Here is a 27,857-nt window from a genome sequence, read left to right as displayed (position 1 = left end):
AAGACATTTCCCTGATGGAGAGTGTCCTTGGTGATGAATGCCTTGGGGTACTGCCTCGATGGTGGGGAAGGTTAGTGCCAGTGATGTCACTGGCCGAGTCTATTACAGTCTATAGCCTCTCGCAATTGTGCATTGGAGCTTCCAGACCAGGATGTGATGCAGCCAGTCAGAATGCTCTCCATTGTACACACACACACATTTTTAAGATTCTTCAGTGACATACCAAATCTCCTCCAACACCAAACAAAGAATGTTTGCATCAATATGTTGGGTCAGGATAAATCCAATGAGATGTTGACTTCTAGGAAGTTAAAGCTGCTCCCCCAGTCCACTGCTGATGTTTCAATGAGGACTAGTACAGTATTGTGCAGAAGTCTTACAGATAGATAGATAGATAGATATAGAGCTAGGGTGCCTAAGACATTTGCTCAGTAGTATAGTAATCTTACATATTGCACTGTAGTGCTGCTGCTGCAAAAAATCATAGTGTGAACGATGATAAATCAGATTCTGATATGAGTCTCAGTGGACTGAGTGGGAAGGGGGGCAGGAAAAGGGGAAAAGAGAGGGGAGGGAGAGGGAAGCACCAGAGGGACAATTCTGTAATGATCAACAAACCAATTGTTTGGGATCAAATGACCTTGCCAGGTGTCTCAGGGCTGGGTGCGTCTGCACCCACACCACCCACAGCACTCCTCTACCACCTGTCCCACAACGCTCCCGTGGCACTCCACCCTCATAATTCCTAACATCTTATGTTCTCGCCAGATTTACAAATTCGTTCTCCACTCCATGTTGACAAATGCAGTAGTGTGCAAAAGTCTCAGGCTCTATATATGTGCTCAAGACTTTTGCACAGTACTGTACATATTCTCCTGAAGTTACAATCAGTTCCTTGGTCTTGCCAACAGTGAGCGTGAGGTTGTTGCTGCAACATGACTCAAGAAGCCGAGCTCACTCATGTACATCGCCATCAGAGACTTTACCAATAGCAGTGGTGTCATCTCTGAATTTATAGATGTGTTTGAGCTGTGCTTAGTCACACACTAATGAGCACAGCAAAAAAAAACAGAAGTGGGCTAAGCCCACATCCTTGGGGTGCACTTTTGTGAGGAGGCAATGTTATTACTGATCCACACTGTGGTCTCCTGAGGAGTTTGAGGATCCATTATGATCTATCCTTAGCCCATACATTGCAGCTACCCGTAATCCTATACAGTTCAGACTTAAATGAAAAACTGGACAAGTCACTGGTAAACTGTCAAACACATGTGATGATCTCAATCCAGACAAAATCTGTAGTTGGAGCAGCAAATATCTGCATCCAGGACCTTTAACAAAAATATATACTGTTATTGCTTCTCTGCATTGCCAAGCCCAGTTTATTCTCAAGTACAGAAGGGAAGGAAGGAAATATATGCTTATTTTTGCAATATGTAAAATAATTTCAGACGATAAGCAGAAATATACAGTAAATTCCTTTTTATTTTTCATGTTTGATCTGACCTTTTAGTGACACATTTTCTCTAATTAAGATATGAGGTAAAAATTAGTAATGTAACAGTCAAATACAATTAAGATACATTGGAATTACAAGACAAAACATCTGACCTACTGAAGAGATCTGAAAATGGAAATACGTTTAAGATATTTGCATGGTATCAGAATTTGTGAGGCACACTTCAGAGGGGAGGTAGGAAAATAATTCATAATTCATGCTCTATTTTCTTTACATTACTTACACATAAGAAAAGATAGTGTGGGAATAACTTAATTGTACCAGGATGTAGCTTATGATTTACCAAATGTGTTGAAGCCATTAGAGAAAATCTCAAACCGTTCTCCCTCCTATCACGTTGTGAAATTGCACAGCACCTGAAAGATAGAACTGGAGTTCTGGAAAATTCAGATGTATTGCATCAGGCTCCCTTTAACATAAAACACACACAAAAACCTAATAATACAAAACAAATACATTTCAAAGATCAAGCCAAAGGTTAAAATTTTATTTATTGTGCCAACTTCCATGTTTTTGAATGGAACTAAATTGTGCCTTATGCAGCCAAACAGATAGAATATCCTGTAAAGCCGCAGAGCCGATTTCAGTAAGTGGGAAATGTTATCAGATATTTTTGGCAAGTATCTTCAACATAAAAAATAACTTGTTTTAGTCAATATGCCTAAATAATTATGTAATTGACTTAACAGTTCTAACTGTAGCATCTATATGTTTAAACTCTGTTGAATGCAAATTAATGCCCACTCTAAATGAATTATCAGCAACCATATGGTTTCACTGTTAGCCAGAACTGCAGAAAATATGTACTGTATTGATATGGATAATCACGGAAATAATTATTTTTATTTATAAATTTACTGCAAGTCTACCCATATTTGTGTATTTTTGAAAGACCAGTGATTTAAATTCTCAGTGGACATTTAATAATACAAGTTAAAAAGCAAATAACAAAATGAATCCAATTATAACAATGACACTTTCTGTAAGTGGGGGAGAAATAACCAATGAAATGTTACTGCATCACTAACTTGTCAAAACATGGTCTTATTCCACCATGGGATATAGGCATTTTTGCAAAGACCGCTTTTTATTGTCCATCCCTCAGTGACCTTGACGGTGAGATGAGAACACCTGTAAGTGTCAACTTTTTTTTAAAAGATATCACTCATTGCATTTTACTAATTACACTACTGAGGTCTGAAATTCCTATAGCACACACTACTTTGTTTTGATAGTCCCATTCTTCAATGTATTCTTGCCTTAAATATGACTACATTTTGAGATTACTTTCCCCAATACCAATTAAATGCTGAGATAATGTCAGTTTCAATCGATCCATTCAAGCTGTAACGTTTGTGCAATGAAAGCATACATATCGGAAACTTCCTGAATGACTTTAGCTGTTGGTTTTCCTGCACCATGTCCTGCCTTGGTATCAACATAGATGAACAACGGGTTAACCTGATTTGGATTCCGACCAACAACATGTTGCAGAGTGGCTATGAATTTCATAGAGTGGAGAGGAACTACACGATCATCGTGGTCTGCAGTCATCAGCAACATTGCTGGATATTGAACACCTTCACCTGCCGGCATCTTAATATTGTGAAGTGGTGAGTATCTAAAAAGAAAAAGAAAAGTTCATACTTTAAATATGACACTAAAGCTCACATGAATCTGTTCCATCTAGACTTCAAACACCTTTCATTTTTATTGAATTTTTGCCTCTCATCACAATTACATCTGATGCCCAAGTCACTGTTGGTACATCTGACGTTCTACAGAAGTTGATGTAAGTATGTGGCTTGCAGAGTATCTGTGAAGGTGGTTAATCACTTTGCTATGAATGTGCCGTCATCTGCTGGACAGAAAATGTCAGGATGTCATTGCTCTGTATTGTAATTTAAAAGAACAAAATTCCCACCTGCTGTGGTGGAATCTGAACTCCTGTCCCTGGAGTTTCCAGTTTAGTACATTACTTGTTCAAAAACATAAACATTACACTACTATATGCGATATTGATTGAATCTTACTTACAAAAAATCATTGGCATGTGCTTTTCAACGTTACCTCAAAATTTGGATGTGATTGATATTTTTTAAGATAAGTATGTTGCCACAATTTACTTCAAGTGCACAACATGAGCAAAGGACATCAGTTTTTCCTTGGAGTTTAGAAACTATTCCACCTGTCTTAATCAATGGCAGTCAATTTTACAAGATTAAGCTGCTTGGTTACTCATTTATTTTTTCAAATAAAACGTAAAGAGCATTCTGAATATTTAAATGTATTTGTCAAATAGCAGTATATTCATTGACAGTTCTTTTGTTTTTTGCCTTAATGTCAGATTCTACATTTTTAATGTATTATATTTGTTTTGAAGATGGGGTATCACAGTGGCGTAGCAGTTAGGGTGATACTATTACAGCTTGGGGTTGTTGGAGTTCTTCATTTTCGATGTCATCTCCAAGGAGTTTGTATGTCTTTCCTATGGAATGCATGGGTTTCCTCCGGGTGCTCAGGTTTCCTCCTACAGTTCAAAGACATACGGGTTACTAAGCTAATTGGTCACTGTAAACTGTACCGTGAGTAGACTAAGGTTGAGTAGAAGGTCGCTGAGTGGCGACGCTCCACACTACACCTCAATAAATAAATAAGATAAAATTGATATGGAAACTTGGATTAACAAAATTTACAAATTTACTGATAAAACACTCACAAATCAATAATCTATTGATCAATAAGGATCAGGTTCTCAGTTTTGTAAACTGTCACAAACCTGAATAGTAAACCAAGCTGTAGGATCATCAGAAAGCTTTCAGTTTTCATATTAAATTTGGTATTTGAGTATTTTACTTTTATTCCCAAAATCTTGTATCCATGATAAGCAAAGGTTCACATCTAGTAGCACCAAAATACCCACCAATTTCATGATATTAATTGCAAATTTGATCAAGTTTGTTAACTTTAAAGGTTGTTAAGGGAATAACAGGTGGATGGAGGGACTGGAAGTTCATGCTTAGTGATTCATTTCACAACTGGGGGACCACACTGTACTATTAAAACGGGACTGTATTCTGCCACCATCAGTTAGGCCTGTAAAAGTGTACAAGTCATCCATGCAGATACAAGACTCAAAAGTAAAATGCCAATGTAAAACATGTAGAAAATCAACCTCAATCAAATGTACCAAACTTTAAATCATTTGCTGAAAACTGGTTAAAAAAATAGCCATTAATTTATTTGAGGGCATGTATTATGAAAGAGTGTAGAAATTGCGTAACCTTGAGATTTGTTTGCTTACAGGCAGTTGCAGAGTAAGGAACCTGAAAGAACTCAATTAAAAAAAAAGACCCCCCCCCCCCAGTGCCCACAGAAAAAAAATACAAATTAAACAAACATTAGAAATGAGCAACAACAATAGCATTCTGAATCAAATTGAGTCCTTAGATCCAAATTCCTACAGCAGCCTGGAGAAGGCCCAAAGCCGTGGTATTCAGTTCATCATAATAGTGGGGCAAATCACCGCAATGTTCACAGACACAAAGCACGAGGTCCCGGGCCCTGCTGCCGGACAATTGCTCCAGACCTAGATTTCACTGCTGAAGGAGCCTTTCTCAACCACTCCAAATTGGCTTGGTGCCCAGAGTGATCCAATCCCATCTGACTCTCGACATATATGGGCCAGCATTTAGATTGTCCAAACAGTGTATTGTACTTTGCATTAGGACTCATGCCTCACAGGGGCAAGTTGCTCCAGGCCTTTACCGCGCTGCCAAGAGGCTTTCACTTAGCAGACTCAAAAGCAGTTTCTGCAAAAATGCTGCAAGCTGCAACAGTTGAAGCTTCCACTCCCTGCGCCAAGTTCATCAAGGCCTGTCCAACAAGTGGTACTGAAATGGCTCTTTGGCAGTCACAGTTTGCCAATTTCATTCTGAATTTGGGTCAGTTTGCTGAATTTAATATGTGGAGCAAATACTCTGCAACTTTCTGCCTGTTTTGGGAACTTTAAATTCCTTCAACACATGCATTAATATGTGGCATGACAGATGCTGGATTAAGGGATATTTTAAAAATCTTCTTTCCTTCCACCATCAGGTTTCCGATCAGTTCATGAACTCGTGAACACTACCTTATTTTTTCCTTTTCTCGTGCTCTTTCTTGTAATCTTTGTATGTTTGCACCATAAGCTGCCATAAAGCAACAAATTTCACATCAAGTGCCAGTGAAAATATATCAGGTTCTCATTAAAAAATGTTGGGTGTGGACACAAATAAGTAGGCAGGCAAATCTCACTTGGAGGAATACAGTTCCCTTAAACTAATCAAACAACCTAAAAGGGGTGAAGATCAGAAGTATTAAGCGTCTTGAAGGAAGCTGCTTCTTGCCAATAGAGAGGATTCTGGTTAACTGAGCCATCAGTTAATTGGGGCAGCCACTTATTTGGGGCAATAAGAACAAAACCTAATTGCAAAAATTGTCAGGATTCCCTTCATTTATTTGGGACGCTTAGTTGTGACAGGAGACTGCAGCCAAACAATTTCTAACTAGTGGTTTGTGTGGCCATTAGACACTACAGTGTGCTTAGAGTGAACAGTTTTTAAAAAGCATCAATTGCATTTGTTTGTGTTCCAAAGCAGTGATTTTTGTCACTGATAGCTGGCGAGAAATAAGCAGCAAAATAATTCAGAGCTGTTTTGCTCAGTACAGTTTCAAGCATTCAAGCTTGGAGACGTCAGAAACAGCTGAGAGTGAAAATGAAATAATTTCACTACTTGAACAAGTTAGTATAATGTTGAATCAGGTTTGCGGGTCTGCAGGTGAGTGAGACAGAAAACACTGACTGTGAATAAGTATATTAGTCATTTATTTACAAACAGTAAAAATTCGAGCAAACATTCATATTCCCCAAGTTACAGAAACTATAAAGCTGAATATTCAACAAACATACTCAGCTAAAAGCACCTGCCAGGCGGACATACCCTCCCAATGGTTATGTGCACTGCTTGCCTTAAACAAATGAATAGAGAGCAAGCCTCTTCCACGTGCTATTTTATACATAGGATGTTTGAAACTGGACACCAGGCAGTTAACCAACTACAGTTTATAAACTAACTAATCATGACAAAGCAACTTTCAACAGGCAGAATAAGTCACACCCCCCCACAGGACACTCTACCCCTTGAAAGTTGTAACCGTGATTGAACCCTCAGGTTAGTATGACTCTCGAACTCCCTACTAAGTTACATATAAACACAAGAGTACAATACCCAGTATTATAAACCCAATAGTCACTCTCCCCAGTATACTACAGTAGTCCATAAGCCTCCCTGTGCCCCAAAAGGTCATGGGCCCCACCACTGAGTGTAATAGCTAATGAGCTGGTCCCTCACTTGATCTGATAAACCGACTCTCAGATACGATCAAGCAGGTAAGTGATGTTACCTGACCTGCCAGCATCCTTGACCAATAACAGTTCAAGTGCTACCCTTCTTCATGAATCTTTCCTGGGACAGTATCTTGCTGAGAAAGGCAATCATTCAAAACTTTCCTTCCTTTGTAAATAGCCAATAAGGGCAAGGTGCTCATTCAGGACACTGAGGTGGTGTATGCACAGCACCACATATCAACTGCACCACCCTGTGGGAACTGCATATCCAGCAAGTGCCCACATTCACTACATCCACTTTGCACCTTGTATCTGCACTCAACATACCACCTACACCAACACTCTGTCAGGTGGAGTAATCACTTTAAGAGTCAGAACCTTCCAATTAGATAAATGGTACATAGGGAAATACCAGCCCTTAAAGTACTTAACCCACAGAGGCAATTAAGGCTGAAGTCCCAGCTCCCCCAAAACAGAATGCCAAACCCAAGAAGCCAGATAATTTCCCCCAACTGTCTTTTTCTTTGTTGTCAAAGGGATCAACATCAGTGGCATCCCATCCACAGTGTAGTAAGGGGTCCTCATACAAATTCAATAATCTGACCCGCTGATCTGTTATGCAAATTCAAATGCCACCCCCAGGAATATATCACAGGATCTTCCAGAACAAATCAGGAACCACCATCTTGTCATTCTGCAATGTGGGAAGACACATGTGCACTTGCTCCTGACTAGTCACTGGATATTTAGAAAAACAGTTTTACTGGAATTGCTCCCCAAATCCTTATGTCCCTCTGAAATATGGGCATCTCATATCCAGAATAATTTTGCCAGATTCCTATCCCATCAACTCAAATTTCATATGGCCAGTAGGAAATGTGAGATAACACTAAAACTAATTGCATGGGAATCAAATAACAAGGTATCAGAGTAAGTAAGACACAATAATCAGGTAACAGATTGAAAAAAACAAGTAACAGACCTAACACAAGAAACTAAGTAACAGATTAGACACAAAACACAAAGTGTTCTACTCTTCTTTAAAGCTTCGAATGGAACTGCAAAACTTTAAAACAGTTAATTTTTCCACACAGAAATAGCACTCATCAGAGAACTGAGAAGGAAAAATGCAACTGGGTGGGGCCCAAAATGTTCACAGTCGCTTAAAGGCAAAGTCTTCATACACATGCAAAGTGTCATATGTGACCATATCTCACATATTTCTCCACATTCAAATCATTCATACTTTAGTTACAGGGAAGAGGGATGTAGGTCAAATCAGCTGCTCCCTACAAGGATGAGGTGCAAAAGCACTAACTACAACCCACTCCCACCCGTCGATTACCACTGCTGCTGTATGTTAGCCAAGACCCTTTGTATGGAATCCTGAATGGAATGCGAGGAATCTGGCCGAGGACAAAAGGCGCCCTCATCTGGAAAGGGATTGAAGAATGATGCTCCCCCCCTCAAAAGTCTCCCTTTCTTGCTTCCCCGGGCAGTACTTCCTTTGCACAGCATTGAGGGCAGGAATGGGAACCCTTTTTACCTGCTCCTCCCGGTTCCCAGCTTTGAGCAATGCTAACACTATTTCTTTATGGGACATGCAGGATCCCTCACTCCCCATCTGCTCATCTAACTTCTGTACCTGGCTATGTGCAACCTCTTCTACATACTCTATACCTTGTAACAATTGAATCACTGTATTTTTCGGATAACCAACAGCTGGTGCTATTAAAGAGAGCACTATTCCTTCTATTTGAGAACCTGCCTCCGTAACCACATTTCCTATCATTCCAGAAGTTAATATTCTTGGGTGGGTTACGACTATCGCTATATAATTGTGTGGTAAGAGCCCACTGATGCAGGACCTTAGTGCCCTCATCTACTGTGCTCCATTCTGCTTGAGATTTTAAATTCCATTCAGTAACAGTGAGACACCTGGATTTAACTGCAGCCATGAAAGTGATGCTTTATGCATAGGGGAAGCAAGTAGCATTTTCAGGGCATTATTGATTACGTGTTGGGACAATAGGCTCCCTACGCATCCATCTCTCTATTAGATAGGCTCACACTGGTACTCCCTCATCCCATATCCTCAATACCCTCGCGCCAAAGACTCTCCTAGTTTTTATCTGTACCCAAGCCCTAAATTCACTAATTCCTTAGCGGAGAATTCCCTGAGCTCTGTGGTCTCGAGGTACCCATTGTACCATCCCCTACACATTCCTACTCCTCTTCTCCCTCCCCCTCCTGAGTGGAAGAAGCTGCAGGCCGATGCCCCCCACAGTGGGTGTGGGAATACATGATCACTCGCCTGGCCCATATTGTTTCGGATACACAGGGAGAGGGTGATCATTTTGAGAGGGAATTCCAGAATTTCGCTCTATTCCCTCCACCCCATCCTCACCTTCTAGCCAGACATGCTCATTCCCTATCTAAGGTGTTGAGATCATCACCGCTCCCTCTTGATGGTTTGAACCTTAACAGGATCTGATTGCCAGTTAGCCCTTCAAGCCATCTCTAATTTCTGCATCTTCATTAGCCAACAAGCTATCTCTATATTCTTATCTTCCAACTTTGCAGCTTGAGTCTGGGCCATCAGCAATGATTCTCTCAAAATAATACAGGGCTTAGGTCCTCGATTTCTTTTTTTAAGAGACTGATACCTTACAATCACTGCAAACAGTCAGAAAGCATCCTGCCAACTACCCTTTCTCCTGGGAAAACCCAATGATTTAAGTGATGTCCTTTTTCAATCCCGGTGAAATCTAACTGGTCTGACCAATCTACTGGCATTCTGTAACTCCACAAGAGAACCAAAGCCTGCACTATTATCTGTCCAGCCTGGGTCTCTGCAGCTCTCATTTGCTGGGTCCATTCTTTTAAAGAACCTTCTAAAGAAATGTACTTCTGCTCAAATAGCCAGAGCACAAAGCAGCACAAAAAATGTAACTTTGAAACAGATTTGTGGGTCTGGCGAGTGAAACAGAAAATACTGACTGAGATTAAGTATATTAATCATTTATTTACAAGCAGTAAAAATCCGACCAAACATGCATGTTGCCCAAGTTACAGAAAAGGCAACGCTGAATATTCAACAAACATTTTCAGCTAGAAGTGCACAAAGGGCACACCTTCCCAGTGGTTATGTGCACCACTTACCTAAAACAAAGGAAGAGAGAGCAAGCCCCTTCCACATTCTATTTCATACTTGTGATATTTGAAAGTGGACACCAGGCAGCTAACCAATGGGAAAAGCAGCTGCAGTTTCTGAACTAGCAAGTCATGACAAAGTGACTTACGACAGGCAGAATAAGAAACATCCCCCACAGGCCAGTTTAAGAACACTGAAAAATTTGAAGTTATCGACAATCATGTTGAACAATACAATTGGTCCCCACCAGACACTTAGTTCTCACCTGTGAAGCGAAGCAGTTGTTTGCATCCGAGAGGAGCCACACCCTTGCATACCGTTTCAACAGGCTGGCAAAACCTGGTGAGGGTTGCCAATGGGTCTCACTCCACAGAGACAGGGACATGCCTGTCCTAGCAGGCAAAATCAGCTCCAACAGACCGGGCAGATGAGATCAACAGTGAGATCCAGTGGCCAGGAAAGTGCTTCTGCAATGCTCTGCAGAGAGTGAAGGGCATTACCTGGCACAGAAGTCCACTGTAACCAATGAAGACCCCAGTTGTGACATCTTCTTGTACTACTGGCCCCAGACGTCTGAGGTTGAGATAGTGGTACAGCTTTCCACTTTAAAAACTCTCGCGCACAGGTTTCCTGCCATCGTTGTATACAGTGGACAACCACCAGTAGTGTTGGTAGTGTTCTAAAATATTCTGCATTTCATTTAAATGCAAAATTTGTACTCAGTCAAAATCAGTGGTGTCTTTTTAAACCTTTTTAACTAGTTCCATGAAACATCAGCTCATTGGGACCGCTGCTTATTTGGTCCAAAATTTACTGGCTCCAATGTGTCCCAATTCACTGGAAGTGACTGTATATCCAAATAAAGTGTGGAAATAAAATATTACAAGTATTCTATATTTTGCATGTTTTGGTAAAATATAGTAATTTCCTTGATTATTTTAGAAAATGTGTTGGAATTTCAAACTGGTTTTTAATTTTGATAACCTTCATTGTAATCATTAAAATTCAAATTAAAAATCTCCTTCTCAGTATCATACAGGTTACTTTTGTGTATCAAAATGGTAAATGAATTTAGCTGTACTCTTTTTATTCTAAATGTTTTAAGGCGTATTTCACTAACTCTGTATTTTCATCTCCCAGCAATCTCATGCAGCTGTCAGTCGGTTGAAAGATAAATGATCTTGTTCAGAAGATTCACATATTTTGCAATTGCAGGAAGAGTTGCTGGACATTAACAATAGAGCTAATCTTTCCTTTCAACTTCTGTCAATCCAAGATCAACTGTTGATTTCTTTCAGAAAGATTCCATACATTACTTACTTGATTAGGTAGTCAAATTGCTCCTTGCACTCTGAACAGCCAAAATCAGTGGTCCAGGCATGTCCAATGGTAAACTTGTGAAATTTGAGCATATCCATGACTCCCACCTGCGCTACCGCACAGCCAAAGAGATCAGGTCGCTGATTCACACACGCTGCTGTTTAAAGAAAGGACAAAGCAGTATGAAACTGATGAAAATCGACTGAGAATAAAAAGGAAACAGTGAAATGGAAAAATAACTTAGAGAATTTAAGAGTAATCTAAAGCATGTACAGACAGAATTCTTGATAAGGAATAGAATAAATGTTATTTGAATACAATTGAAACTTTTAACAACAAAATTTTAAACATTTAATGTAGCAATATGTTCCAAGGCATCTCACAAGAGTTATAGATAGTAAGACAATCTACTGTTCAATCCTGTCTCTGGCCATTGCCTCCACTTTCTTACTCCCTTACCATAACTTTCAACCCACTTGCAGTTTAAAAGTCTATCATTTTGTTGAATATATTCAATAACTCTGACTCTGTAGCTCTCTGGGGAAAAGAATTTCAGAGGTTTTTGACCAAAGAAGGAACTCTTCCTAAGCAAATATGTGACCTTCTGTAACCATGCTGCATGTTTTCAGATAGATTCACTAGGGAAACACGCTCTTAGCTTCCATTCTGCCAATTTCTCTCATAATGTTTATATTTTAATGGGATAACTTTTCATTCTTAGATACTCAAATTTACATTTATCCAATCTGATTAACGTCCTTCATGTGCGTCACACCTCATTATCGGGTATGGGTAAGCATGCCCAACAAGGGTCAGTATTTGAAAAAAAAACAGCTAGTAAGCTGCAACCGTACGTTAGTGCAAGGGATTTTATTTAGTGACAGGTGGAAAAAGTGCAAAAGTTCCCAAAAGTTGTGAAGAAAAATACGTACAAGTAGACAAATGAAAAAAGCATATGTACAAAAATTCACAAATAAACAGAGGTTTTCGCCACAATACACTTTGTCTTTAACTTTCCAATAACTATTCACGAACCATCAACTCCAACCTCCACATCTCTCTGGCAAAGGCAGAATGAGAAGGACCAAGAAATTCTGCTGTTGCTCTGGGGGTGGGAAGAGGTGGGGAAATCACGTGAGCAGACCATAATAATTATTTCAGATGCAGAATTGGAACATCTTAAACAGGGATTCTAATATCCTACAGTTTTATTCCACAATAAATGCATTAGTTAAACCCATAGATCAGTGTCCACGTGCTCAGATAAATATAAAAGAATAATGCCTCCTCACCAGTGGTGTTACTGCTCCCAGTAACCCAGGCATTATTTATCTAGGTGAAAATTGGGGCCGTTCTGCTGACTACAAACTAATGCAACGGTGTGAGTGAAAATAAATGAAACTGTTTGAAATGCCCGTGTCTAGAATCCTCATTTTTGTGAGTTATAAACCTGCAGAGCACGTTAACTGAAGGGATTGCTTTGATTAGCCAAGCCAGTGAATGTTTTACTGTTGGGGTGTGTGAATGGTGAACTCACAAGAACTGCAGAACGGGAGGGCCAAGTCTGTGAACTATTGGGGAAACTAGAGCAGGGACAGAACAAGGAGGAGTGACTAACTGGGCAAAGGTTAGCGGGAGAATTAGCATTGCCAACCTGCTCTGTCACAATGTTAATCCTTTCATTCTAGGAATCCAGGTAGTGAATCTCTCAGTACTGGATGAGCGTAGGTACAATAAAGCATCAATGATCCAGTTTCCTCTGGATTACTGGGGCCTGGTTCACCGGGGCTTTGTTTCCTGTACTCACTTCACATTTACTGGGGCGACAGTTCCCTTTAAACTCACTGGAGGCCTATTTTCAGCACACTCTAAACTCACCAGGGCCTTACTTCTCATTCTTTAATTAAAGGCTCCCAGGCCCTGTTCCCCTTGCTCTCTTTTAATTTACCGTGGCTCTGATCCTCAGGCTCCCTTCAAACTCACTGGTTTCAGTAGCAAATTAATCGTACTACCATGCAACACACACAAAAAAAAACCAAATTAAGAGTGTGCTGACTTTTTTTTCGAAGTGGCAAATGGAATATAGTGATCATGCATTTTGGGAGAAGGAATAAAGGTAAAGACTATTTTCTAACTGCGGAGGAAATTTAAAAATCAGAAGTGCAAAGGAACTCGGAAGTCCTTGTGCAGGATTCCTACGTAGGTTGAGTTGATGGTAAGGAAGGCAAATGGAATGTTAGCATTCATTTTGAGAGGACTAGAATATAAAAGGGATGTGATGCTGAAGCTTTATAAGGCATTTGTCAGAATGCATTCTGGAGTATTGCGAGCAGTTTTGGGCCCCTTATCCAAGAAATTAGGAGCTGGCACTGGAGAAGGCCCAGAAGAGGTTCATGAGAATGATTCCGGGAATGCAAGGCTTAACATATGAAGAGCGTTTGATGACTGGGCCTGACCTCACTGGAGTTTTGAAGAATGAAGGGGGGGAAATCTCATTAAAACCTAGAGAATATTGAAAGGTCCAGATAGCGTCAATGTGGAGAGGATGCTTCCTATAGTGGAAAGACCACAGGGCACAGCCTTAGAATAGAGGGAAGGCCATTTAGAACTGAGACGAGGAGGAATTTCTTTAGTCAGAGGCTGGTGAATCTGTTGAATTTGATGCTACAGATGGCTGTGGAAGCTACTTCACTGAATATATTTAAAACAAAGGCTGATAAGTTCTTGATTAGGAAGGGCCTAAAATATTACAGGGTGGGGGGGGGGGAAGGGAGGCAGATAAATGGAATTGAGAGGGATAAATCACTCATGATGGAATGGCTGAAAAGACTCGATCGGCTGAGCAGCCTAACTCTCCTCCTATGTCTTACTGTCTTAACAGGAGTAATATACAATAGACTAGAAAATCTACTAATCCAGCACCAAAGTCCTAAGGATGCTGGGCTATTGGAAATGTTACTGTATCACCGTTCTTGAATTTGGAGGCCTTAAATCTAACCAGAGCTCCAGTTGCAGTTTCACATCAGTGCCCTGCAGTTACCTCAAGTCCCTTCTACCTTTATATGAAATGCCCCTTGCAACATTGAATGAGCCTTCCTAATTATATCTTGTACCTGCATACGAACTTTGTTTTATATACCAGAACCTTAGATTTCTTTGCACCTCAGCATTTCATAATAATTTGACTTTCAGCCTCCATTCAGAGTGGATAACCTCATATTTCCACATCATGTCCTTCTGCCAACTTCTTGCCCACTCACTTAACCTATCCAATATCCCTTTGCAAGCCACTTGTCTCCTCCTAATGATAACTAAGTTTGTAGGTGACAGAAAACCTGGACTGCAGAGGCTGATGAGTGGAAGGCAAGGACCAGGGAACACAGTTCTTGCACTGTCCAGGAGAGGAGGGCAAGAGTAAGATACAAGAAACAGATGAGATATAGTCAAATCCCTGTCCACTATGCCATGGGAACTCACAAGCTTGTGGCTCTTTCCTATGCACGTGCTAGAGTGCAGCATCTGTTCTTTCACTTCCATCCATCCAGGGCCACAAAAATTCCTGATGCAGGAGCCTCAGTACATATGGTTGATTATTCTTTTCTCCCTACTGATGCTGCCTTGCCAGCTGAGTTCCTTAAGTAGTTTGCTTTTTTTTGGCTCCAGGTTCCGGCATTTGAGGTGTTGTGTCTACACAAAGTCTTTCCAGGTGAATCACTTGCACTTAGTCCATTCTAGCATAATACAAGGGGCTCCTTTACACTGGAGAACCATGTACAAATTGGGTGAGCATTTTGCAAGATACCTATATTTTGTCTGCGGAAGAGACACCGATCTTCTAGTTGTCTGCCACGTGAATTCACTATCCTATCATCAGTCTGCAGCCTCCTGTACTGAGGTCCAATCTAAACTTGAAAAACAGCACCTCACCTTCTGTCTGATCATATTGTGCCAAGCTGGACTCAGTGTCATACTCTCCAATGTTAGGCATGCCACACTACTTTCTGTGTGCATCAGAACTCTGGATTTTGGTCTGTCATCCATTTGTTTTAGTATTTCTCTTTCTTTCAACATAATCTGGTCTGCTAGGCACATCCCACCGCCTTACTTAGCAACACACAATACAGACAGATATGCAGGATCAGATTTTAAGAGCTACACTAATTTGATCTTATCATATTAAAGATATTTTCTTTTGTTCTACCCGTCAATCTTCCACCTTCTCTGCTGCTGAAGACTAATTTGTTTTCTCCTTTTCCACTTCAAAATGAAGTGCCTTGGACCTGAAACATTGTCTACATCGATGGTACCCGATCTGCTGAGTGTTCCCAGCATTTCCGCCTTTTATTTCAGCTCAAATATTTTTGGATTTACTTTCCTAATTGCTAACAATCTTTAGCTTGTGAACGCTCTTGTCCCTTATTTCTTTTTTAAACATTCCTTTTGCAAATTCTGTAATTAGCCTGGTTTCCACCAGCATGAAAAAGTGAGCACCAGTCATTTGTTGTGGGTAGTATAGAATAGATGGGTCCCACTACAGCAGTTGTATGTTGGTGAGTTCATTTCTGACTGCCATGCCTGTTCTCTGCAGAAGTCAGGAGTTACCTAGCAGGTTGATGCCATGTATCTAATGTCAATTGTTAGCATTGAATCCTAGGGCGGGGGAAGAGACAGGAGAATTTTACATCTAGCTACTTTGCTTTGTGCTAGCCATGGCTGGTTGATATGGTAAAATCCAATTCATTTGAATGGGACACTGATGTTGACTGATAAATGCAGACAGATGGTTTGTCTATAACTTAACCTTTGTTCTTTTAATTAATCTGCATCACAGATTATTTTAGTAAGGGTTTCTCAAAAAATTTATTAAAAAAAGAATTAAGTGCTTTCAACACGGTAGCATAGTGGTTAGTACAACGCTTTATAATAATAGCAACCAGGGTTCAATTCCAACTGCTGTCTGTACATTCTCCCAGTGACTGTGTGGGTTTCCTCCGGTGCTCTAGCTTCCTCCCACAGTTCAAAGACTCATCGGTTGATAGGTTAATTGGTCATTGTAAATTGTCCTAATATTAGGCTAGGGTTGCTGGGCAGCGTGGTTTGAAAGGCCTAATTTGCGCTGTATTTCAATAAAATAAATAATGTTTACTGATTGTTAGAGGCGCTGAAAAAAAGTTAAAAGACTATTGACAACTACAAGCTCTTTTTGGACTCGAGAAATAAAAATTACCTAGGAAGAGGCAAGAAAGAGCTAAAAATAAACAAATTTCACTATGAACTAAACCACACACAAATAAATTAACATACCGACTAAGAGACCACCATTGGAGCCTCCATTAATGGTCAATTTCTTTGAAGTAGTGTAGCCCTCCTTGATGAGAATTTCAGCAGCACGTTGAAAGTCATCAAAACAATTTTGCTTGTTTTCCAGCATACCACCTGCAATCCAGCACAAGAACATTTTAGTTTGGTGATCTTTTTCTGCCAACATTATTTAGTAATCAATTAAGCAATAATCCAATGCATCTAAAGACATTTCTAAGCAACCTGCCCTATCAAAATCATTGAGGGTACAGTTACATAAAATTAATTCACTTTAAATATTCCAAAAGTGGTATTAGTTCCATAAAGCAAAGATTTCTTCTGCTGCCTCAGCTATTATTTATTTGAAAGCCCAAACCTGTAATGACTAACTTTTTGTGTAATTTTTGGTCATCAAAACGTCAGTTATAATTGATACCTGTACCCGGCTGGAAGCACAAGTTTATCCATTATTTACATTGAAAGAGCACTAGATCTTTTCCCATCACATATCTGTTGGATATCAGTGAGTAGTCTGATTACCCTTTTCCTGACATTATATAATTTTGAGTGTACTTTGATAACCCTCAAGTCCATTGGGATTTTCTCAGATTCTGAAAAAGGATGGAGAAATGCACATTCATTATTTATGCTTGTGCAAGAATTTTTGACCGATGAAAGGCATCTTTAATGCATACTCAGAACCAGGTGTATATATAAAACAAAAATCCCCTCAGCAAACTTTTGAAGTTACCAGCCAATGTAATGTACTAAATGGTAACACTGCATCATTTATACCATGCAGGACCTTCTCCACTTCTGCAGATTTTATGTGCCCTTAAAGGACTGATGATGCTCAAAGCTCTCTTAAATAAATCAGAATAAAATCTAAGGGTCAAACATCTTGAATGCTCCATTTACATTCTGAGAAAATCAGTGGCCAGGATTTCCCATGAGTCAAAATGAATATTCTATCTTTTATTCAATGAATTATTTCTCGTCTTTCTGGTAACTTTTTGCCATGATGAAACTTGAAGTAAAGTTGGCCCTCCTTATCTGTGGGGGATTGGTTCCGGGACCCCCCGTGGATACCAAAAAACGCGGATGCTCAAGTCCCTTATTTAACCTGTTGCAATGCAGTGGTCTTTAGGACCCAGCGGAACCCCGGACCTTATTTAACCTATATCAGTGCGGTGGACTTCAGGACCTGGTGCAGTTCTGAATCCGCAGTGTTTCTGTTCACGAAAATAATCACGATCGAAAATAAAGTGGAAGCAGTACATTCGGTATGGACTAGAAGGGCCGAGATGGCCTTTTTCCGTGCTGTAATTGTTATATGTTATAACAAAGCAATCGGAAAGACATGAAATGCTATCGGTCATTGGAAAAGCATTAGACTACAGTCGGTCAACGATCGGAACAATTTTAATGGAGCATTTGAAAGGCCCTGCTCCGATGAAAGCTACAATTACTACCAAGCAAGGCAGTGGTTTAATTATTGAAATACATGTGTTTCTTAAGTGTTTTATATGCATAAAATGGTAAAATATATACTAAGACAAAGGTTTTACTAACTGAGGCTACATAATACCAGATTAAAATCCAACTTAAAATCCGACTTAAAGGTGGACTCAGGAACGGAACTAGTTCATGACACGGGGACTGCCGGTACTTTTAAAACATCTCTAGAGTACTTAAAATACCTAATACAATGTAAATAGTTGTTATACTGTGTTGTTTAGGGAAAATGACAAGAAAAAATAGTCTGTACATGCTCAAACAATGAGTGCTGGGGAGAGAGCTTCCAGATTTTCCTGATCCACGGTTGGTTGAATCTGCGCATGCGGAACCCGCGGATAATGAGGGCCGACTGTACCCATTTCAGGAATCTGGTGATTGACTTGTGAAAAATGCTGCCCACCAATCTGAACTAGAAATGTGCTCAGTTAGAATCTTAATGCTTTGAATGTCAGCCTGAGATGATGGTAAAGCTCATATGCTTTCTATGTCACTGGATTTGGAAGACTTTGTGAAAGCAGTCTTGGGGTACTTCTCCAGTGATCTGCTGTAATGTATGATGCTAGGATGGAGGAAGGTGAAGAAAAATAAATTGCTTTTTGATAGAGGATAAGAGCTGAACATTTATCCTCAAATGGCCAAAGGTCATGTTGGTGTAGCGGAGGGAGTGATAAATACCACCATCAATGTGTGCTTTTCCTGAGCGCTAGTTCCGGAGATGGATATACAAGCACTACCTGCAAACTGCAGTCTGATGACCCAAGTAGGTGTGATGTTGGTTCTGAAATAGAAGTTACTAGAGTTGAATAATATTGCATTTCCCTGTTAGTTAACTGTATTCCAATGGAAAGTTTGCTGTAGGCAAGGTCAACATAGCTATGTTAAATATTGAGAATGTTTTTGGGATTGTGGTGGATCTATTCGCTTGCACCAATGGCTTTCATTCCATCATGTACCAGAAGTAGAATGGAAACAAATTTCCGAGGGCAGCTAAATTTGTTAAGTCTCTCTTGGTTTGCCAGAGTCAAAGGCTTTTGCACAATTGATTGAAACCATGTAGTGCTGATGCTATTCTGTGCATTAATGTGGAATTTTTATGTGGTTGATGCCTCCTGATGAATCTAAGCCGCAATTGAAGTATCAGCCCCTCAACCACTGAGAGTTGAAGATTGAGGAGTCATGTGATAGCTCAATCCCTGCAGGCTTTCTGTGCCCTTAGGGTGACAATGATTAAAATGCTTAAAACTGCTGTAAATAAACTAAATGAAAGAATTACACATCAGTTATTGTCTTCAATGCTACATACATTACTTAACTGCTCAGCCCAGCTATCAACGAGCATTTATTAATAGGATATCTTATTTCCTTGACTAGTCCAGCAACATTTTGCATAACTATGACTGCACAGCTTCCAGAAAGATTTAATAATGCATGTTTTAAAATGCTTTACAAACAGAGATACCAGGAAATAGCCCCAGCCTTTAGTCACTATAAAAGATTTTAAAAGCTTAGCAATCTGAAATCTAGACTAGACTTAAAGCATAAAAGATCCTGAAGGCTATTGACAGAATGGATACGAGGAGGATGTTTTCTCTGACAGGAGAATCCAGAACTATAGTTTACCGTTTAAAGAGAGCACCCACTTAAGACAGTTGGGGTGGGAGGAGTGTTCTCTTCCTCAAAAGGTGGTGAAAGAAGAGTTATGGAAAGCAGAATTAGGCCATTCAGTCCATAGAGTCTACTCCGCCACTCTGTCAGGGCTGATTTATTATTCAAACATTTTGTAAGATGATAAGTGCTTTGCTCCCAGGGCAGCAACAGGTAGTACAAGATGATATTGGGCTCCTCATTAGGGACTTCTTGTACCTCATAAAGTGACCACTGAGTGTACGTTGGTGGTCTCCTGCTGCTCTAAACCGGTGGTCCCCAACAATTGGGTCATGGACCAGTGGTTGTGGACCACTGCTCTAGCCCATCCACTTCAAGCTTTGATGTGTTGTGCATTTAGAGATGCTTTTCTGCACATCACTGGTGCAAAATGCAGTTACTTGAGCTACTGTCACCTTCCACTAGCCTGGCCATTCTCCTCTGAACTCTCTCATTAATAAGGCATTTTTGCCCACAATATTGCCACTCAGTGGATTTTGTTTTTCACATGATTTTTGGTAGAGACTGTTGTGCATGAAAACCCCAAGAGATCAGCCGTTTCTGTGATATTCAAACCACCCCGTCTGGCACCAACAAACATTCTGTGGTCAAAGTCACTTAGATCACATTTCTTCTCCATTCTGATGTTTCGTTTAAACAACAATTAAACCTCTTCACCGTGTCCGTATGCTGTTATGCACTGAGTTGTTGCCACATGATTAGCTGATTAGTTATTTACAATAATGAACTGGAACGCTCTTCTTCAAAAGCTGGGGAAAAAGTGGTCACTGATTGCAAGTTTAAGGTGATTGGAGTAAAGTATAGGAGGCATGTCAGAGGCAGGTTATTTTTGCACAGAGAATGGTAAATGAATGGATCGCAATGCCAAGCAGGTACACTTGGGACATGTAAGAAACTCCTAGATAAGCACATGGATGAAAAGAAAACTAGAGGGCCATGTAGGAGGGAAGGGAGTAGATTAAGGTGTTGTACAATATCGTGGGTTGAAGGGCCTGTACTGTGCTGCACTGTTCTACATTCTATACAGACCCAAAGTGTCTTTCCTCTCATCCCATGAATCAGCCTCGTATATCTCACTTGGACAGCCTCCAATGCTAAACGTGTTGTCTTTAAGGTAAAGTGCCTACAAGTTCACATCATGTGAAAAATCCTCATGTTGACTGGTACAGATTGCTGGCTATATACAGGGTCTGGTTAAGGTGACACTATTTAAGCCACATTTATTAATCTTAGTGAATTATTTTTTATACATACGTAAATACAAAAAAAAGGTAAATGTACACAAGTTTAGGGCCACTATCAGAGAATGCTACAGCACACAAACAGGCCTTTCAGCCCATCTAGTCCATGCCAAACTATCTGCCTAGTCCCATCTACCTGCACCCAGACCATAGCCCTTCATACACCTCTCAGCCAAGCACGTATCCAAATTTCTCTTAAATGTTAAAATTGAACCTGGATCTACCACTTCTGTTGTCAGCTCATTCTAGTCTCACCCAAACTTAGTGGAAAAAGCCTACATTCATTTACCCGATCTAAATTCCTTATAATTTTATATATCTTTATCAAATCTCCCTTTATTTTCCTGCACTCTAGGGAATAAAATCCTAACATATTCAACCTATAAAACTTTAGGTCCTCAAGCCTGGCAATATCCTTGTAAATTTTCTTTGCTCTCTTTCAATCTCATTGACATCTTTCCTGCAGGTACAGTAGGCGACCAAAATTGCACACAATACTCCAAATTAGGTCTCACCAATGTCTTATACAATTTCAACGTAACATCCTAACTCCTGATACTCAATCATGATTTTCGAAGGGCAATGTGCCAGAAGCTCTCTTTATGACTCTATCTACTTTTGACATCACTTTCAAGTAATTTTGGATCTGTATTCCCAGATCCCTTCGTTCTACCACACTCCTTAGCACTTTTACCCCTCACCATGTTAAGTTCTACCCTGGTTTGTCCTTCTAAGGTGCAACACCTCATACTTGCCTGCATCACATTCCACCTGTAACTTTTCAGCCCAGATCCCACAGCAAATTTCCATAGTCTTCCATGCTGTCCTGTATACCCCCAATCTTTGTGTCACCTGCAAATCTGCTGACCTAGTTTACTATATTATCATTCAGATCATTGATATAGATGACAAACAACAATGGACCCAACACTGATCTCTGCTCCACAGTCACTGGCTTCTAGTCAGATGCAACCAGCTACTACCACTTTGCCTTCTCCCACAAATGTCAAATCCAATTTGCTATCTCATCTTGAATGCCAAGTGACTGAACCCTCTTGACAAACCTCCCATTTGTGACCTTATCAAAGGCCTTGCTAAAATCCACGTCGACAACATTAACTGTCTTGCCTTCATCAACGTTCCTGGTAACCTTCTTGAAAAACTCTTATAAGTTTGGTTAGATATAGCCTACCGGAGTCAGCTGGAGACGCTCATGGAGTGAGTACCGTATTGGATTCGCTCCGTAACTTTTACTTTTTTTAACCTTTGATCACCCTTATTCAGCGTATTTTTACCTATACCGAAAGTTTCTTTATTCTTTTTTTTTGGATTTACTGCTAAGCGTTTGTTGTGAACTTCTGAAGATATGCAAACAGAAATGTCTCTCAGGTCTAAGGGACGGGATCCCGGACGTAATCCGAACGGTAACGGAAAAAAGCAGGCTCCGACACAACAAACACCATTAACTTTTGAATTGTTTATGGAGGTTTTGAATCAAAAATTTGCTGAACTACAACAATTTTTTAAAGAAGATATAAAGGCTTTTCAAGAGTACATGGTTAAGACGGATTTAGTAATTAAACAGCAACAAACTCTTATTGCGTCTCTGCAAGAAGAAGCTCGGAAGCGAGATTTGACTATTGGAAAACTGCAACAGGATTTAATTTCGACCATTAAGCTGATGGAAGCCCTTAAAGCCAAGAGTGACGATTTTGAGAATCGCTCCAGAAGACAGAACGTACGTATACTTGGTCTTCCAGACGGCATAGAAAAAGATGACCCTTCGAAATATTTTGCTCAACTTTTAAAAGAAGCGTTTCCGACAATTTTCCCGAATAACCCTCCTTTATTGGATCGGGCACATAGAATTCGGCGTCGATCACCGAGTGCTACAGACAAACCTTCGGTGATAATTGTCCGGTTCCATTATGTACATGACAAAGAGCAAGTTATAAGAGCAGCTCGTCGACTAGGAATGATTAAAATCAAAGATTTTTCCTTCCGTCTGATCGAAGATTTTAGTTCAGATCTTTTAAAAAGAAGGCTTCTTTTTAAACCGTTGATGGCTGAATGTTATGAGAAAAATCTGAAACCTGCGCTTTTATACCCTGCGAAGCTTCGAATTTCTCCGTCGAATGCTTCACGACAAATTTTCCTTTCAACTTCAGAAGCGAGAAAATATCTGGAGGAGAACTTCCCTACTGTTACAGACACCAGTCTTTAATAAATGAATGATTCTGATCGTATAAGATGGTTCTCGATCTCTTAAACCAGAATTATAATCTGGTTATTGGTGTAGGTTTATCCTACACTTTATACTGAAGTTAAAGTGTGTTTGTGTCATGTTAATTGTTTTTGCCTTATACACTTTAATCATTTAACTACATACTTGTCTATTAACTTTGTTCCTTCGAAGGTATATTTTTAATTCTTTGAAGGTAAATTTTTCCTTGATTAAGATGGTGGTTTTTTGGAAAAGATTTTTGGTTTTGCTTAAGATGGCATTATGTTTATATTTTTCGTGTTTTTTCTAGACAAGGCATCGCTTATCTTAGCTTAAATATTTTTTGTTTTGTCTGGGCCAGAGCCCGAGTTATAATTGTTTTTAGTGATTATATTTTTATTCTTTTTACAACTAACTATACTTAGAAATATGGTTTTTATTATAGCGATTTTATTTTTAAAGTCGGGGTGATTCTTTTATATATATCCTTTTTATATGGAGTGTTCTTCAGCTGACATGGGGGTAGGATTAGTCTTACTTTTTCTCTTTTTAAGTCATATTTTGGCTTTTTCTCTTTTTCTCGGGGGGTGGGGGGATGGTCTGTTTTCTAATTCTATTTTTTTTTACACCAGTTTGTGTTAGTTTTTTTATTCGGGCTGTTATTGAACTTCAAATATGTCTGTGTTGTCGTCACTTCCGGGTCTTCTCACTACTTTTGTTCCTCTTCCGGGTGCATGAGTTTATAAGTTGGTTAACCCTTTCTATACCAAAGGGTTGATTATAGAATTATGGCTCAGACCATTAATTTTGTGTCTTGGAATACTAATGGTTTAAATCATCCAATTAAACGAAAGAAGATTTTCAAAGTATTCCAAAGACTTAATGCTCATATCATTTTTGTACAAGAAACTCATGTGAGGAGGGAGGACAAATTTCGTTTTTTTAGATTTTGGCGGGGTCAACAGTATCATGCAAATTCGAATGCTAAAGTAAAAGGAGTTTCAATTTTTATTGACTCCTCTATTTCATTTGTTCAACATGATATTTTTTCGGATCCGAATGGCAGATTTTTGTTAATTACGGGTTTACTTTGTAATAAAAAGGTTGCTTTGGTTAATGTTTATGCTCCAAATGTGCATTGTCCTGACTTTTTTAAGTCTTTATTTACTTCTTTACCCAATCTAAACGAATATAAGTTAATAATGGGTGGTGACTTTAATTGTTGTTTAAATCCTCTGATGGATAAATCTTTATCTATTCAGACTTTACCTAATAAGTCGGCCACTTGTATTAACTCCTTTTTGACTGACAATGGAGTTTTTGATGTTTGGAGATTTCGGCATTCTAATGACAAAGAGTTTTCTTTTTTCTCACATGTTCATCACTCTTATTCAAGAATTGATTATTTTTTTGTAGACTCTTGTTTTATTCCATTGGTAATCGGTTGTAACTATGATATTATAGCTATCTCTGATCACGCTCCGTTATTACTTTCTATGAAATTTACGGATACAGCTTTTAATGCTAGACAATGGCGATTTGACTCTACCCTGTTGCAAGACTCTGACTTTATTAAATTTATGGAGGAGCAGATCGACTTCTTCTTCTCAACTAATTCTACGGATGATATTTCCTACGGAACACTTTGGGACACTTTTAAAGCTTATATACGTGGACAGATTATTTCTTATTCTGTTGGTTTGAGGAAACGTATCAAGATGGAAACTCTTTTATTGGTTGATAAAATTAAAGAGATTGATAAGAAATATTTGATTGCTCCTAGTAAGGAGCTTTACAAACAAAGGGTTGAACTTCAAATGGAACATAGTTTATTACTTACATCCTCGATTGAAAATCAATTAATGAAAACTAAATCTGATTTTTATATACATAGTGATAAATCTGGTAAACTGTTAGCTAGTCAATTGAAGAATGCTCTGGTTAAACGTCAAATCACTAAGATTGGTCAGCAGAATGGGAATCTGACAGTTAATCATGATGAGATAAATAAGGCATTTCAAGATTTCTATACCTCCCTGTATCAATCTGAATTTCCTCAAGATTATAATATCATGTCTGATTTTCTGGGGAAATTAAATTTTCCAAGGTTATCATCTGATGATCTTTTGATATTGGATACTCCTATTACGGATGTAGAAATTAAAGGGGCTATTTCCTCAATGAATTCTGGGAAAGCACCGGGTCCAGATGGTTATACAGTTGAATTTTTAAAATTTTTTTCCGCTACTCTTTCCCCTTGGTTAGGTAAGGTTTTTGAGGAGGCCATTAGATTAGGGAATTTGCCACAATCTTTTTATAGAGCTTCCATTTCTCTAATATTGAAGAAAGATAAAGACCCTACTAATTGTGCTTCTTATAGACCTATATCTTTATTGAATGTAGACTCCAAGATTTTTTCTAAGTTACTGGCATCTAGATTGGAGAAGGTATTACCCAAAATTATTTCAGATGATCAAACTGGCTTTATTAAAAATCGTTATTCTTTTTTTAACATTAGGAGATTGTTGAATATTGTTTATACTCCCTCACATGATACTTCAGAATGCGTGATTTCATTAGATGCGGAGAAAGCATTTGACAGAGTTGAATGGCCTTACTTATTTAATGTGTTGGAGAAGTTTAATTTTAGTCCGATATTTATATCATGGATTAAATTGATTTATCATACTCCAGTAGCCTCAGTGGTTACCAATAATCAAAGATCTCCCTTTTTTCGCCTATTTCGGGGCACTAGACAGGGATGTCCTCTTAGTCCATTACTATTTAACATTGCCTTAGAACCTTTGGCAATTGCCATCAGACAATCACAGGATATTTTGGGTATTAATCGTGGGACAGATATTCATAAGTTATCTTTGTATGCAGATGATTTATTACTATTCATTTCTAACCCGGAGAAATCCATTCCAGCAGTTTTATCATTATTGGCTCAATTTAGTGAGTTTTCTGGGTATAAGTTAAATCTTAATAAAAGTGAATTGTTTCCATTAAATAAATGGGTCCCAATTTATGGAAATTTACCTTTTAAATTAGTTAATGACTCTTTTACTTATTTAGGGATCAAAATCACAAAGAACCATAAAGATTTGTTTGGATTTAATTTTTTACCCTTAATTGATCAGATTAAAGGTTTGTTTACTAGGTGGTCACCTTTGTCTCTATCTCTAATAGGCAGGATTAATGCTATTAAGATGGTTATTTTACCTAAGTTTTTATATATTTTTCAAGCGATACCAATTTTTATCCCGAAATCTTTTTTTACTAATGTTGACTCTAAAATTTCTTCATATATATGGCAGTATAAAAATCCCAGGTTAGGTAAAACATATTTACAGAAGACAAAAAAGGAAGGCGGGTTAGCATTACCTAATTTCAGATTTTACTATTGGGCAGCTAATATTAGATATTTGTTATGTTGGTTGAAAGATGGGGGTGGATCTTTTGGCCCTTGTTGGGTGTGTTTAGAAACTAAATCGGTATCAGCTTATGCTTTGGGTTCTATTTTAGGGACTTCTCTCCCTTTTGCTCTTTCTAAATTGCCGAAACGAATTGACAACCCGATAGTTAAACATACATTGCGTATATGGTTTCAATTTCGGAGATTTTTTGGGTTGACTCAATTCGTTTTAAATAGTCCTATTGTATCTAATTGTTTTTTTCACCCTTCCATTATAGATCAAGCTTATTCAGCTTGGAAAACTAAGGGATTACTAAGATTTTCTGATTTATTTTTAGATAATTGTTTCATGTCTTTTGAACAATTATCCAACAGATATAACTTGCCGAGATTTCATTTTTTTAGATATTTACAGATTAGACATTTTTTAAGTTCTGTACTCTCTACGTTTCCAAATTTTGTGCCTTCAGATACTTTGGAGAGTTTATTTGAATTAGACCCTTTTCAAAAAGGGCTTATTTCAAAACTTTATAATATAATTATGAAGATACGTTCAGAGCCCCTTTATAAGACTAAACAGGATTGGGAAAGAGAGCTTAGTTTTAGTATTTCTAGTGAGAATTGGGATAGAATTCTTCAATTAGTTAATACATCATCGTTATGTGCCAAACATTCACTAATACAATTTAAGGTTGTACATAGGGCCCATATGTCCAAGGATAAATTAGCTCATTTTTACTCTCATATAAGTCCTATTTGTGATAGATGTCATTCTGAAATTGCGTCTTTAACTCACATGTTTTGGTCATGTTCATTTTTGGAGAAATATTGGAAAGATATTTTTGATATTCTATCTGCGGTTTTGAATATTGATTTACAACCTCATCCTATTACCGCAATTTTTGGTTTACCAATGTTAGATTCACAGCATTTATCTTCTTCAGCCCGTCGAATGATTGCATTTCTAACTTTGATGGCTAGAAGATCTATATTGTTGAATTGGAAAGAAATTGATCCTCCCACTGTATTTAATTGGTTCTCTCAAACTATGTTATGTTTAAATTTAGAAAAAATTAGAAGTGGTACTTTTGAGACTTCTATTAAATTT

At 38.8% G+C, this 27,857-nt stretch overlaps 1 protein-coding gene across 1 annotated transcript in view; it reads right to left on the bottom strand.

Annotated features, from left to right (window-relative positions):
• Positions 1-1,467: 1,467 nt before the first annotated feature.
• Positions 1,468-27,857, bottom strand: part of LOC132401139 (prolyl endopeptidase-like) — a 181,551-nt gene continuing 155,161 nt past the window's right edge. The window contains exons 13-15 of the mRNA XM_059983028.1: positions 16,687-16,818; positions 11,383-11,539; positions 1,468-3,140 (exon numbers count right to left, since the gene is read on the bottom strand). Coding sequence (XP_059839011.1) covers positions 2,846-3,140; positions 11,383-11,539; positions 16,687-16,818 — 584 coding nt within the window. The 3' untranslated portion in view covers positions 1,468-2,845. The remainder of the gene's footprint in view (positions 3,141-11,382; positions 11,540-16,686; positions 16,819-27,857) is intronic.

Source organism: Hypanus sabinus, chromosome 10, assembly GCF_030144855.1.
Source record: "Hypanus sabinus isolate sHypSab1 chromosome 10, sHypSab1.hap1, whole genome shotgun sequence".
Lineage (NCBI taxonomy): Eukaryota > Metazoa > Chordata > Chondrichthyes > Myliobatiformes > Dasyatidae > Hypanus > Hypanus sabinus.
Note: the sequence above shows the minus strand (reverse complement) of the source record. Positions and strands in the feature narration are given on the sequence as shown.